This window comes from Pisolithus orientalis (assembly GCF_024613125.1).
Source record: "Pisolithus orientalis strain OTSU chromosome Unknown F5J12scaffold_44, whole genome shotgun sequence".
In the NCBI taxonomy this organism is placed as follows: Eukaryota; Fungi; Basidiomycota; class Agaricomycetes; order Boletales; family Pisolithaceae; genus Pisolithus; species Pisolithus orientalis.
In genome coordinates this window covers 28,719-41,434 of record NW_026260825.1, presented here as the reverse complement: position 1 = coordinate 41,434, position 12,716 = coordinate 28,719, and the positions used below count along the sequence as shown (strand labels likewise).

The 12,716-nt window shown below is 49.4% G+C and overlaps 5 protein-coding genes across 5 annotated transcripts; 4 read left to right on the top strand and 1 right to left on the bottom strand.

Moving 5' to 3' along the window:
- The first annotated feature begins 1,483 nt into the window (after positions 1 to 1,483).
- F5J12DRAFT_418353 (uncharacterized protein) lies at positions 1,484 to 3,584 on the top strand. The gene is made up of 13 exons (XM_051739324.1): positions 1,484 to 1,528; positions 1,575 to 1,692; positions 1,745 to 1,833; positions 1,890 to 1,981; positions 2,032 to 2,255; positions 2,310 to 2,394; positions 2,444 to 2,535; positions 2,587 to 2,593; positions 2,652 to 2,758; positions 2,812 to 2,840; positions 2,901 to 3,004; positions 3,058 to 3,220; positions 3,295 to 3,584. The coding sequence occupies exons 2-12, from the start codon at positions 1,634 to 1,636 to the stop codon at positions 3,202 to 3,204; spliced, it is 1,035 nt and encodes a 344-aa protein (XP_051596015.1). The 5' UTR covers positions 1,484 to 1,528; positions 1,575 to 1,633; the 3' UTR covers positions 3,205 to 3,220; positions 3,295 to 3,584.
- A 2,639-nt stretch (positions 3,585 to 6,223) lies between these two features.
- Positions 6,224 to 8,006, bottom strand: F5J12DRAFT_857522 (uncharacterized protein). Its single transcript, XM_051746740.1, has 4 exons — positions 7,515 to 8,006; positions 7,166 to 7,447; positions 6,688 to 7,100; positions 6,224 to 6,633 (listed from the first exon to the last, which is right to left on the bottom strand). Exons 1-4 carry the CDS (start codon positions 7,922 to 7,924, stop codon positions 6,515 to 6,517), a joined length of 1,224 nt encoding a protein of 407 aa, XP_051596014.1. The 5' UTR covers positions 7,925 to 8,006; the 3' UTR covers positions 6,224 to 6,514.
- Positions 8,007 to 9,759, top strand: F5J12DRAFT_857519 (uncharacterized protein). The gene is made up of 6 exons (XM_051746739.1): positions 8,007 to 8,445; positions 8,505 to 8,640; positions 8,697 to 9,000; positions 9,069 to 9,124; positions 9,177 to 9,277; positions 9,325 to 9,759. Exons 1-6 carry the CDS (start codon positions 8,389 to 8,391, stop codon positions 9,694 to 9,696), a joined length of 1,026 nt encoding a protein of 341 aa, XP_051596013.1. The 5' UTR covers positions 8,007 to 8,388; the 3' UTR covers positions 9,697 to 9,759.
- A 164-nt stretch (positions 9,760 to 9,923) lies between these two features.
- On the top strand, positions 9,924 to 11,214 carry F5J12DRAFT_418296 (uncharacterized protein). The gene is made up of 3 exons (XM_051739323.1): positions 9,924 to 10,137; positions 10,212 to 11,050; positions 11,112 to 11,214. Exon 2 carries the CDS (start codon positions 10,307 to 10,309, stop codon positions 11,024 to 11,026), a length of 720 nt encoding a protein of 239 aa, XP_051596012.1. The 5' UTR covers positions 9,924 to 10,137; positions 10,212 to 10,306; the 3' UTR covers positions 11,027 to 11,050; positions 11,112 to 11,214.
- A 593-nt stretch (positions 11,215 to 11,807) lies between these two features.
- On the top strand, positions 11,808 to 12,647 carry F5J12DRAFT_785850 (uncharacterized protein; the record flags this gene model as incomplete). Its single annotated transcript, XM_051743319.1, has 3 exons — positions 11,808 to 12,021; positions 12,196 to 12,306; positions 12,328 to 12,647. The coding sequence occupies 3 exons, from the start codon at positions 11,808 to 11,810 to the stop codon at positions 12,645 to 12,647; spliced, it is 645 nt and encodes a 214-aa protein (XP_051596011.1).
- Positions 12,648 to 12,716: the final 69 nt, after the last annotated feature.

Sequence of the window (12,716 nt, the reverse complement as noted above, 5' to 3'; positions counted from 1 at the left end):
TTGACACCAGTCGTGGCAGCCGTCGCCGAGCGTCTGACCGCGTTGAGGAACGTGTTGATGGTTGTTGAACTCCAACGCCCAGTTCGCTGGCACGTTTTCTTGGTTCTCAAGGGTTTTGATCAGGCAGCTCTCGCAGTTGTTCATTACCGCCATCATACCTCGACGCCTCCGCGTGTATGAGACTCTGCGACTCGTACTATTTGGGTACATATCGGTAGATTACTCTTTCTATCGTTCTCTGGCACTTATGACTATGTTCGCTCCCGGCGAAAGCTGCTTCATCGTGCACGACTTCCTTTCCGATCGCCCTCGAGTAAGACCATCGTCTGGGAGTATGTATAGTTGAGCTGTTGTGTTAGTTGTTGGGGGTCGACGTGATGCAGGAAGCCTGAGGGTGAGAACGTATGTTCCCGAGTTTTCAGCTGTTTACTACTTACCACCACCATGCATCACATCTTTGAACACATCAGAAAATCGCTCGTCGTTGTGTGCGTTGGCCAGAACTTGCCGCACGCTCAGCCCACCAGCTACTGATCTGATCTGAGGGACTCTGCCTGCCGTCGAACCTATCTTGCAGAGTCTTTCTTCAACAGGAGTTATAGCGATGGGGAACACACATGTAAGTGCCTACTATTGTTTCTTGTTTGCATAGGCATAGTACATCCACTCAGTGACAGCGACTCTCAAGCCGTGTTCGCACATTTCATACACACGTCAATGCTGTGCCTCTGTATACTTCATGCATTGGGACTTGCCCGAAATGGGTTGGGTTCCTCACCTCCCCATCGGATCCGAGCTTTCTCTTCACAAACCTTCGCGCCTTATCATTCGAAGTGCCCGTTTCTCGTGATAGGCATAAAGCAGACGATGTTCACACAAAATTCCAGGCCATAGTTTGTTTCTTCCGCTTTCTCCTGCGTCCACGCTTGCTAGCGCTCCGATTTGGCATTCCAGCAACACTCTACACCTATCTCGACCTCCCTTCTATACCAGCGCTCTCCCCAAACATCTGCGTGTTGAGCATAAGAGGGCCACATTTCGACTGGAGAGTCCGAATTCCCGTGGATCCGTTTTCCAGGGTAGTCTCTGAGTCGCCATCTCCCCTCAGTCAAGTGACTGAGATACGTATCTACTAAGTACCCAGAATACCAAGATGTCGGCGATCCTTTGCAAGCACTATTTGATATGTTTCTTCGAGATGCAAGCATCTAAGATTCCTCTGGATTAGAACCAGCTTTTTTCTCTGTCCTCAAACTCCCACTGCTTGGACGCAAGCTATGTTGGAACTCTGCCAGGCTCTCCAGTAACTGAGGGTCATCGCATTGGAGATGTGTTATAGACTTGAACTCGCAGTAATGACTTCCAGCATATGATCTAGGAGCATTAAATAAGGCCATCAATATTCAATTATTAGGCACTTACCACCCTTGATACGGATATCAAACATCTCTCCGAGTCATCACCAATCAGCAGCCCAATTCTCATGTTCTGTACATAAGCAGTTCATATATATGATCGGAACTTCAAGGTCTGTTATATTTGCTCCGCTGGAAGGGGTTTCAATTTCTTATCAGATAAACGGTATATACATATATGGATGATGTGAGACAAAGCCCCACGGTTGAGACCCAAGATGTCACTGGTGGAATCTATGGCTTCGGTGAGCGGTGCTTTCGATACTATACCCATTATGTGCGTCGTCCCCTACTGCCCCTAGTGCTACTCGGATTCACTTTTCATACAGCGATATAGGACATGCGTCGACACCCAAGGAACGGGCTGCATTGGCTCAGCAGATCAGGGAGGCATGCATGAGTGTTGGGTTCTTTTACAGTGGGAACAGACCCTCCCGACTTGACACTAAACATTTTCCAACAAGCCATTTGCAGTCAAGAATCATGGTATACCCGAAGAGACAATCGACAAGGTTCTCTCGGCCATGAAAGCTTTCTTTGCTCTCCCAACTGAGACGAAGATGAAGGTAGGCGCAACGTGCTTACATCGCCTTGATCTTTGCCTCATCAGAATAAGCTTCACCATAGAAAAGGCCCACATTACAGAGGATACGAGCCCCTTTTAGATTCCAACATCGACCCAGCCAACAGAGGTGATCTGTACGAAGGTTTCGTAATTGGCAAGGAAGATCTGGTACCAAAGGAAGACGAAGACAACGAAGCAGGTGACGATACCACGGTTATTGAAAATCTCTGGCCCTCGGAACCCGCTGAGTTCCGTGAAGCCTTCGTCAATTACTAGTACGTTTCACAACAGCGTACTGTTAGAGCGTCTAACCCAGATCCGTCATCAAGCCACGCAGCTTTTGGTGTTGCAAAGGACCTGTACCGCCTCTTTGCCCTTGCATTAGATCTCCCTGAGACGTACTTCGATGACAAGGTATGTCATCATTGCTTACAAATTTATGGTTTCCACCTAGGGTTTTCAGTTCAAGCGTTGCCCAATCATGCGGGGACTCCATTATCCCCCCCAAACAGGTCCCGAAGACGATCGTATCATCGGAATCGGTGCCCACTCAGAGTGAGTATCCCACTTGTATTTTTGAATATGCCCTGACATACCTCTTTACAGCTTTGAGGTAGGGATTCTCACCAAGGCATTCAGCTTTGCGAATACATGAGTGAAACAACGTCCAGTGTTTTACCATCTTATGGCAAGAACCTGGCATTCAGGCCCTCCAGATCCTGAACTCGGAGAAGAAGTGGATAAATGCCACGCCAATTCCCGGTACCCTGGTCATCAAGTACGTGCCAACCGAGAGGATTTTGCATAAATTGCTGGACTGATTGCGCTTAGTATCGGCGACCTGCTTTCACGATGGACGAGTGAGCTGCCGCTCTGACCGTACATGTTGATTCCTGCCTCAGATACTCCCCTCGAAAAAGACGGCATATTTAGGTCAGCCGTGCATAGAGCGATCAATAGGAGCGGCATCCGTCGTTACTCTATTCCGCTGTTCAACGGTACGGACCCCCACGTGGAGGTCGAGGTACGTTGGCCTTTGTTTTCTGCTGCAGAACTCAGATCGCTTGCTTCCTTCAGCCCCTACCAACTTGTGTATCCGCTGAGAGACCGGCCAAATACGAAATCATCAATTCAGGAGAATACGTCCGGAAGCGCGTTCAGGAGATGTACCAAGGAAGTTTCACCAGCCCCAATGGTACGACTGGAAACGATGATGGACAATAAATCGTTTTATATACATGTACGCTTCACCTGCCCTCGAATTTGTTGGATGTACTTGGATGCTGAAATTTTGAATACTATGGAAACAACAAGTGCTGAGGCAGTAAAGAGTATCACGGAATCGCCCTGCAGGAACCACATGTCGCACTCTCGACAATATCGCCCGTCACGATTGTATGGCCTAACCGAAGCTCTCAATGATTTCGAAAGTGGGAAGCCTCAGAAAGGTAACGGGTCTCCCGTGTGCAGGGCCACGCTGTCAGGAATGCAGGCAGAAACCACGGGGGCATGACTTCGGAAGAAGCGGGCCGCCACCATTAGCGACCCACTGTACAGTGTGAATGATAAAGGACAAATAACCGGGAAGAGAAAATCTTGAATACAGCAGAACGACCAGGAAATGAAGAAAATCGCCACTTTCGGACCAATGGTCTTCTCTGGCTGACAATCTTTTGATGATGCACCAGACTGTCACAGCACAGAATAGCATTTTGAGGCTGAGGTGTGGATTTGACAAGGTGAGGGAAATGGCAAGAAGATGACACAGAGATCTGATGGGTGTGTTGAAGGCCATCAACACACACGATGTTGAACATATATTTGTTGCGGAACGTTGTCCACGTTAAGGTATGTAAGGATGCGTCAAGACCTGTGAGGAAGTCGTGGCGCTACACGCCAGAGTTGCAAGTGCGGCGTGGCGCAAGTTTCCTATCAGAATCCCTCATTGCTTGCCGTCGTCATGCATTCTTGCCTCTGCATAGATGAAATTCTGAGACTTGTATTTCGATGCACCGAAGGTCGCCAGACGTTGTGTGCATTGGCCAGGACCTGCCGCGCCTTCAATGTGCCAGCTACAGATCTTATCTGGGAGACTCTGGAAGCCGTGGAACCTATCTTGCAGAATCTCTCTTCTGCAAACATCATGACAGATACATGGAACAACGTAAGGAGCTACCGCTGCTTCGTTGGTTGGATAGATGGAATGACACGACCAACAGCGCCAGTACCTGACCTTAGGTGCGCTCAGTGACGACGACTGGAACACCGTCCGGCGATTGTCGAGCCGTGTCCGTAGATTCCATACGTTCTTCAACGCCGTGCCTTTAGACCATGACTACGTGGTGGGCGTTCCCGAATGGTTTCGGTTCCTCACCTCCCCACAACACGCAAGCTATCTTTTCCCAAACCTTCGCGCATTATCATTGGAAGTGTCCACTTCTCTTGATATGAGCAGGATCGACGTGACTGAGTTCCAACCCTTCCTTGATTTCTGCTCTCTTCTTGTGGGACGGCACCCGTCTGCTCTCCGATTTGACATTCCTAGGATCTACAGCTATCTCGACATCTCTTCCATACCAGGCCTTTGCCCGAACGTCCGCATATTAAGCATAAAAAGGTCATGTTCCTGCCAAACCGGAGTCGAAAAAATTCCTGGCGAGGATGTGTTTCCGTGTTCCAACGCTGTCTCCGAGCTCCCCCGTCTGGAGACTGTTAGGTGTTACGTGACTACCTGGGAATTGCTGGGCAGTCTTGCTCAGTTGAATGCATTGCGACAGCTGTGGATGCATCTTCCTAATGGGCTTGGCCCGATGCCTGAAAGTCCCAACAACAACCTTTTCCCGCAACTTCGCACTCTCGGTATCTGCTCCGAGTCCATTGTACTGTGCACAAACCTCCTCCGTCGGACTTCCCTTAGTAAAGTCACTGAGATAACCCTCTCTACAGTATCTGGAGATGACGTCAAAATTTCACAAGAACTCATTAACATGTCTAATCTGATTTCATCACGGTGCAAGCATCTAGAATTCCTCTGGATTCTCAGCATTGCTTCCGATGACAAAACCGAAACTGGTTCTGCTTGGCCGCGACCGATGCTGAATCTCTACCAGGCTTTCTCTCACCTTCGGGTCATTGCACTGATGGCACCACATGATCTGACACTCGCAGACAATGACTTGGAGGATATGGTCTAATCATGGCCACACTTGGAGGTATTCCACCTATTTCCGTATCTTTGCAAAGTGTGCCCTACAGTTCATCTCACGCTACGAGGAGTTTCCACTCTTCTATATCATTGCCGAAAACTCAAGCACTTTACCCTCCCGTTCGATGCAACTCATATTCCTGTTCCGGAAAATCTTGGTTACAGACCCTCCGTGCCGAACACTGCTGTGAGGTATATGGGGGTTCACGCGTCGCCTGTTTCGAAGAGTAGCGATGTCGCTGCATATATCTCTACCATTATGCCAAACTTGGAGATTGTCGGTGTCGAAGAAACGGAGGACGATGAGTCTGAATGGCGTTGGATATGTACCCAGCATCAACGGAAGCCTGTCTTACGAACGGACATGTCGCCGGAGGGGTTATACTCTCTAATAACTATTGGTACCGAGTTTGATTGTGATTTGGACCAGATGGGTGACAGAGAATGGCACTTGCCTGAGTCAAGATGGGGGAGGAGGCAGAAAGAGATGTGAGATGATGTGTGTAGGCATTTTACGAAGAGCTTATAATCGGTCGTTAAAGAACTAGCGTGATCATGTAGCAAGCTTCAAGAGCTACCTGCGAGGGAGTCGCTACGCTCTGGAGCGATTATGTATGTATGTACTCACCGTGACAATCTCCCAGGTGTTGTCCTGTACTTACGCCTGCTGTGAATCACTGGTGTCTTGTTCAAATATCCAAATGGCGAGCAATATCGGATGGTTAACAAATTAGCAGGAGGAGTACTAGAGCAGGGACGCTTTACTACACCTCGCTGACTCCCGGCGTGTCTGTTATGTCATGGGGTCGTAAACGGCGAAGAGGATGGGCCTGTTGCAGTATCACCGCAGATGAGGATGTAAACATGTTAGGACATTTCTGCAAAAATGCGAGACATTACGATGGCAAACAGATTCCTACTCCGAGCTTTAAGATTCGGAGTGCAAAGATGGGACATAGGAACACTTGCAGACTCCCCAAATGTATCGGCTCAAATGAAACCCCCATTGGTGGGAGTTCAATGAGCCCCGAAACAAGGCTTGCAACTTGATCTGTGTGAATTGCTGCTAGTTGGTAGATAGCGGAAAGTGCTTCCCATACAGTGACATTAGCGAGACAGTCAGAGTGCGCAAATGCACGCAGCAAAACTATGCGGTCGATTGAAGTCCGTCGAATTTGAAGTTGTCCAATGAATATTAGCATATTGTAGGCAGATAAACAATGAATATCCCCGAAAAAAGAACAAGATGACATGACAAAATGAGAGGTGGTAGAAGGGAGAGAGAAGGGACTATGGGCAAGTAGAGTGCCGAATGCTTACGGAAGAATCCTATTGACTGTTAACAGGAAGTTCGAAAGGACAGTCCGCATTGGCCGCTTGCGCGGAAGCAGTTTGGGTCGTGGGTAACCCTGCGATGTCCATTGTAAGGATAAGCTCAAAGTTGACACCTACGGAAACAAGTCTCAGTGAACTGGGATCGAAAATACATATGTAAGACGTACCAGGTCGAACGCCATTCTGATCGATTGCAGAGTTTCTACATGCATCATACCACGCGACCCAGGTGGGATCTGAGTCGTTAGTGGCTACATATGAGAAGTTGAGAGGTATCTGGATGACAGGGAAGGATTTGGCTGGAAGAGTCTTTTTTCCAAAGTATCCTGTTGCGACCTGCATGCTCGTGCTCGTGTACCATACTTCTGCGCCAATGGAGTTGAAGGTGAGAGGGATGATGTTGCTAGTTGTGTCGACCTGAACATTAGCGTAAGCAGGAAAGGAGAAGTTGGCAGGGGAACGCGAGAATTCGGTCGGGATCGAATCATTGAAGGAACCCGATTCCTGTGTAAGAGCGCTTGATCCGCTGAAGGTGATCGCTGGTACTCGGGGGATGGTAATTGCGAGTGTAATGCCAATCCTGTAGGTGTCCCATAGTTCAGCAAAAACAAAAACCGAACGGACGAAGGCGCCAAATTCCCTCACAGCACGCATAATCCAAACACGGAGAAGACAAGGAATTTTTTTGTAAACCATTTTGTGCCAAAGAGACCGATATCGCCACGGTTCCAAGCTTTCCATTTGGCCTTCCTCTCTGCTCCTTTGAGTTCTCGCTTCCCAGACTTGGTCATGCTCTTGAGTTCCGAGCGCTGCCATTCGGGACCCAACGCTGGAACGGTGACCAACTCAACAGGGGCGAGTGCACTTTCTACGTCCACTTCGGATTTTGGTGCAGCTTTCGGGATCGACGACGGGAGTTGGTGGTAGCTACGTGAGGGTAACGGAAATTAGTTAACACTAGTTCGGGAGGTGTCCATGAAGGAAGTGCACATACTTGGAATCCTGGGTCTGCCGCTGACCGACACCGAACGCTGTGCTATACCGAGGTCCCACGTTGTTAAAGTCAGCATAAATGTCCCAAGAGTCCGCTTGAGGCTCTCCCTCTTCTTCTTCTTCTTCCTCCTCTTGCTCGTCTGCACCCCCTTTCACTGGTTCCTGACGGCCAACATCAAAAAACGAAGAAGCGTTATATCCTGCAGACTGGCCCTGGTGGCTGAGAACGTCGTGAGAAGGTCTGGACTGACGATCAGCATAGAATGATGATGCTGAGTCGACACGGGGGCGGGTTGACGGCGCTGCGTATTGGCCACCGCGGCCTGTTGCCGGTGGATTTGCATTCAGGACGTCTGTCGAGCGGCGAGCGCCATAGAAGGACGAGACTGTTGATTTTCTGTCGTAGTCCATCCCGCAGGAATATGAATAGAAATGAAAGAGCGACGGTGTTAGGACTATTACCGACAAAACGCAGCAAGGGTGAGCGAGCAGCGTACGCAGCGCGGGGTTAGGGTTTGGCTATGTAATTATGACCTCCATCAAATCACCCGCAGCACCCACAGCAGTAACAAATGTCCACCATTCAATACTTCAACGGGGGACTTGCTTTTCTGAATTTCCCTACTACTACGTATGTAGAACAAGAAATCCTCCCGTTCACGTCTGGTACATACCCAGCGCTAGTATCACGTGCAATGCTTTGTCACGTGCCATTTGCTTACTCATTGCTCAGTGATCTTTACGAGTCCCATCACCGGCGAGTTTACAAATAAGTAGCGAAGCTGTTTTCGTTATTACGCTGTCGTTCGGCCCTCAGGGCATTCGCATTCTCTTCTTCCATCCTATTCAACACCGAAACACGCTCAAAATCATTCATGGAACCAATCACAAACGGGACTGTGCCTAGGAGCACCAAGATGCATTCCAAAGTTGTGCGTGTATTCAACCCATCTTCATAGTAGATCTAGTTAGATCACAGACGCACACCTAGGTGATCATCGGTTCAGGTCCAGCTGGTCACACCGCTGCCTTATACCTCGCAAGGGCTAACCTGAACCCCGTCCTCTTCGAGGGTTTCATGGCAAATGGGTTCGCTCCTGGCGGTCAGCTCACCACGACGACGGAAAGTCAGTGCGTCATGATTGTGGAATTCCAGCTTCCGATATTTAACCTAATTTCACAGTCGAGAACTACCCCGGCTTCCCCAACGGAATCATGGGTCCAGAACTCATGGATAAATTCCGTGAACAGTCAATCCGGTTTGGGACACAGGTCATCACAGAGACGATATCCAAGATCGATTTGTCCGCGCGACCTTTCCGCTATTGGCGCGAAGGACAAGAATCTGAACAACCGGAGACCGCCGACACCGTCATCATTGCTACAGGTGCAAGTGCTAAGCGCCTCCACCTCAAGGGTGAAGAAACCTACTGGCAAAGTGGTATCTCTGCTTGCGCCGTGTGCGATGGTGCCGTTCCGATCTTCAGGTATTCATACGCCCGAAGTCCCGATATTTATTAGCTCATGAATTCGCCGTTGTGTACTTCTTGAACAGGAACAAGCCACTCGCAGTCATTGGTGGTGGCGACTCTGCGGTCGAAGAAGCAACGTGTATGTGTGATATGTTGAGGCAGACATGCATTTTTTGACCAGTTCGATCTAGATCTCACAAAGTATGGCTCGCACGTCTACGTACTCGTTCGTCGAGGCGAACTACGTGCTTCGAAGATCATGGCTAAGCGCTTGATGAGCAACCCCAAGATAGTAAGTTCCCTCTTCCCAGTGCGAGCACGTCCTTATCATTTCCTTAGACGATCCTCTGGAATACTGTCGCACTCGAATGCCAAGGCGACGGTGATCTCCTTAACAATCTTCACATCAAGAATGTCCTTAGCGGTGATGAGAGGGATCTTCCGGTCAATGGACTCTTCTATGCCATCGGTCACGAACCTGCCACAGCACTCGTACGGAACCAGCTGCAGACGGATGAGGACGGCTACATCGTCACTGTCCCTGGTAGTACGCAGACGAGTGTCAAAGGTGTATTCGCAGCCGGCGATGTACAGGATAAGCGGTACAGACAAGCCATTACTAGTGCTGGAAGCGGGTGTATGGCTGCGTTGGAGGTTGAACGACTGTTGGCTGAAGAAGAGGCAGACTCTCGAGAGGACGCGTCTGCGTAGGGGTACTCAGAAGTATACCACCGTATATCTAACAGGGCGTGTAGATGATAGACTGTATTGCTTGGCCGCCGAGGAGACCGAAATGGAGACATCGGCAAGTTCTGGAGACCAGTTGCAAAATCCCTCGCTGTTCAGCGGCGCAATCGAGATGCGCAGAGTAAAAACCTTGATCCTCCCGTAGACAATAAAAAGTGCATTGAACCTGTGGTGAAGGGTTAATTTTTACTAGAGGCGCCTATCACAATGATACCAACCCAGCCGCCTCGAGGAAACGGTGCGGCGGACGTGCCAAAGACACACTGCCCTCCTTTGCTGCGTGCTTCAAGATTCGCACCTTGATCCCTCGTCACCTACAAACAGCCGAGGCAGCTTATCGAGGGGCCACTGCCGACATCTAAGCGGAATTTAGGCTATACGTGAGCCCAGTGCCTTCTGCCACTGGTGAGTGGAGAGCGCTATACATCTTGAAATTCGTTGCGAAATGCTTTCCCTGCTATCGTATTCCTTCTCCGCAGCATTATCGTTTGGTTGCCCAGTCTCGCGTTTGCACGCATACCCCCGGGGAGAACTGGGAGGGAGTTACTTCGCCAACCCCATCCTGTCGCGGCAAATGGTTCTCAATGTCTTGGTTATGGGAGAGATAGGATCAGGCAAAAGCTCGGTCGTTAACCTTCTCGTCGGGAGAAACGTTGCCGAGATCTCCTCCGGAACCGGTGTTTGTACGCTCAAGACAACCAGACACGAAGCGACGGTCGAGTCGATGAAAGTGCACATCTGGGAAGTTAAGGGGTTCAACGAGCCCGACTCAAATACAGGAAAAAATCTCGGGAAAGATACTGCCACGCTTGGTATGGAGTTGGGTCCCATACTCAATGCCGATGCCGATGCCAAAGTCGATGTCATCTTGTTGTGCATGCTCGGCCCCAAAGTAAAGATGACAACTACACGGATTTTTGAATCCGTCAGTAATGTCCTTGGAAGACACATTCCCATTGTGTCCGTCGTTACCGGTTTGGAGTTGGAAAAGGAGAATATTAAGAACTGGTGGGATCGGAACCAGAAACCACTGACCAGGATGGGGTTGCAAGGGACCGAACATGCTTGTATCACTGGATTGCAGGGTACCAAGTACGCGGCCATATCGAAGAAATCGCGAGAGTCGCTCGTTTCGATTTTGGAGGACCAATACTCGCGGGGTGGGAATACCATATCTCTGGAATCTGTTCTCAAGGAGCACATTCGACAAAACGGAGGGTACAAAAAAAGGACACTAATGAAGCAGTTCAAGCTGGATGAGGGGGTCGCCCAGCGATTACTTCAGCGAGATTGAAAGGGAACACGTTACAGTACCGAGGTGCGTTTGGGTCTTCCAAATGTCTATGTAAGAATCAGTAATACTCACTGCGGACCCGCAGCTATTCTATATGATGCGCACTCGAGTTTATATACTTTGCAAAGACTCACTTAGTATAGATCATGTACAGTATTTTCCTTCTTGTATTGTTGGGATCTCATGGCCAGACCTCATGACGAAACTGCCTTGCGTGGACCAGGAGCGCGGATCGATGGAATCTTTGTCATTCAAAGAATAAATTCGACGCATGAGTTGTACAAGAACTCAGAACCCTGTTATCGTACTCTATAGGATACCAGGATCAGCCGAACGTCTACAGATTCCGTCCTTAGTAAGCAGAGAAACGGAGATGGAGTGTTCATGCCTGTGTGATAGAGGTTAACCCGAGTTAGTTAGACACCATAGCGTGTACTATTCCGCCTTCCTCCGTTGAAAGTTGTCGGCGTTGTTCGTAGTCACGGAACTCGGCCGTGATGATTACCTTGTTCAACCCTGCCCGCTGAAGACGGGGTATTACCACGTCTAAAACTGAGTGCATGGCTACGTTAAGGAAAGTGGAGCGCTTGGCTACTCCTTCACGCTGGACACACCGTTATAACAGGAGATGACCTAAGACCTGACAGTGATTCTAAAGTGAAAGGTACAGGGAAAGTTGAAACGTAGAGCATTCTATCACCTGAGTACCTCCGCATACTGTGAGGGCTCAACCAGCTGATCAGAGGTCTGTTGTAAAGGGCTGTCAGGGGCGCCTATCACGATGACGTCGGCATCGAGAAACTCTCGTACCACCTCGAGGAAAAAGCATGGCAGACGTACTAAAGACAAGCTGGCGACCATCTTTCATGGCTTTGCATATTCACTCCCCGATCCTTTCCATTACATACAGCTTATCGCATCGTTACGCGGGTGGGGTAGCAGCGACACACGGACAACCTGTATGCAAGTCAAGATCTTTGTGTCCACTGTGAATAGTGAGCACTATTAGTGCCGAGCTTGTCGTGAAATACTTCCCTGCATTCATTTGTTTTTCCGCAGCGTCATCACTCGACACCCTAAGTTCGCAATTGCATTTCTACCCGAGAGAGCTACACCCCTCTTTCAAATCTCAGTTCCTCGCAATCATGGTGAACTGATGCCGTTCTCAGAGTCATGGATCTTGGGAGAGATAGGAGTCGGTAAAAGCTCCGTGATTAATCTTATCAGTCGGGGAAAAACGTCGCCGAGGTCTCTTCCAACGCCGAGGTTTGCACGCGCCAGTACGACCTGAACTACTGAAGCCACGGTCGAGTCGATGAAAGTGCATATCTGGGAAGTTTCCGGGTTCAATCAGCCAAAGAATGACCCCATGAAGGACGCCACTGATATTGAGCAAAAATTGGGTCCTATGCTTAAAGCCCACGCTAGAATCGACGTTATCTTGTTTTGCATGCGGGGAAAGAAGCTGACAGTTGTGACAAAGCGGATTTTCGAACTCGTCGACGGTATATTCGGAGGACGCATTCCCATCGTGCTCGTTATTAACCACTTGGAGCAGGAGGAGGAGATGGAAGATTGGTGGAGGCGGAACAAGGGACAAACTTGGAACGAGTATGAGTAAGACCAGACATGTCTGTGTCACTGGGTTGCAGGATGCGGATTGTAAGAAAAATCGCAGAAGTCGCGAGAG

Excerpts from the sequence above, each read along its gene's own strand:
- F5J12DRAFT_857519 (XM_051746739.1), top strand. The coding sequence starts at position 8,389 with ATGGAACCAATCACAAACGGGACTGTGCCTAGGAGCACCAAGATGCAT. Across the intron at positions 9,001-9,068 it reads GGTGCCGTTCCGATCTTCAG|GAACAAGCCACTCGCAGTCA; the intron begins GTATTCATACGC and ends CTTCTTGAACAG. Across the intron at positions 9,125-9,176 it reads TGCGGTCGAAGAAGCAACGT|ATCTCACAAAGTATGGCTCG; the intron begins GTATGTGTGATA and ends AGTTCGATCTAG.
- F5J12DRAFT_418296 (XM_051739323.1), top strand. The coding sequence starts at position 10,307 with ATGGTTCTCAATGTCTTGGTTATGGGAGAGATAGGATCAGGCAAAAGC.
- F5J12DRAFT_857522 (XM_051746740.1), bottom strand. The coding sequence starts at position 7,924 with ATGGACTACGACAGAAAATCAACAGTCTCGTCCTTCTATGGCGCTCGC. Across the intron at positions 7,101-7,165 it reads GTGTTTGGATTATGCGTGCT|GATTGGCATTACACTCGCAA; the intron begins GTGAGGGAATTT and ends GGACACCTACAG. Across the intron at positions 6,634-6,687 it reads TCAGAATGGCGTTCGACCTG|GTGTCAACTTTGAGCTTATC; the intron begins GTACGTCTTACA and ends TTGTTTCCGTAG.
- F5J12DRAFT_418353 (XM_051739324.1), top strand. The coding sequence starts at position 1,634 with ATGTCACTGGTGGAATCTATGGCTTCGGTGAGCGGTGCTTTCGATACT. Across the intron at positions 1,982-2,031 it reads CAACTGAGACGAAGATGAAG|CTTCACCATAGAAAAGGCCC; the intron begins GTAGGCGCAACG and ends CATCAGAATAAG. Across the intron at positions 2,395-2,443 it reads AGACGTACTTCGATGACAAG|TTCAAGCGTTGCCCAATCAT; the intron begins GTATGTCATCAT and ends TAGGGTTTTCAG.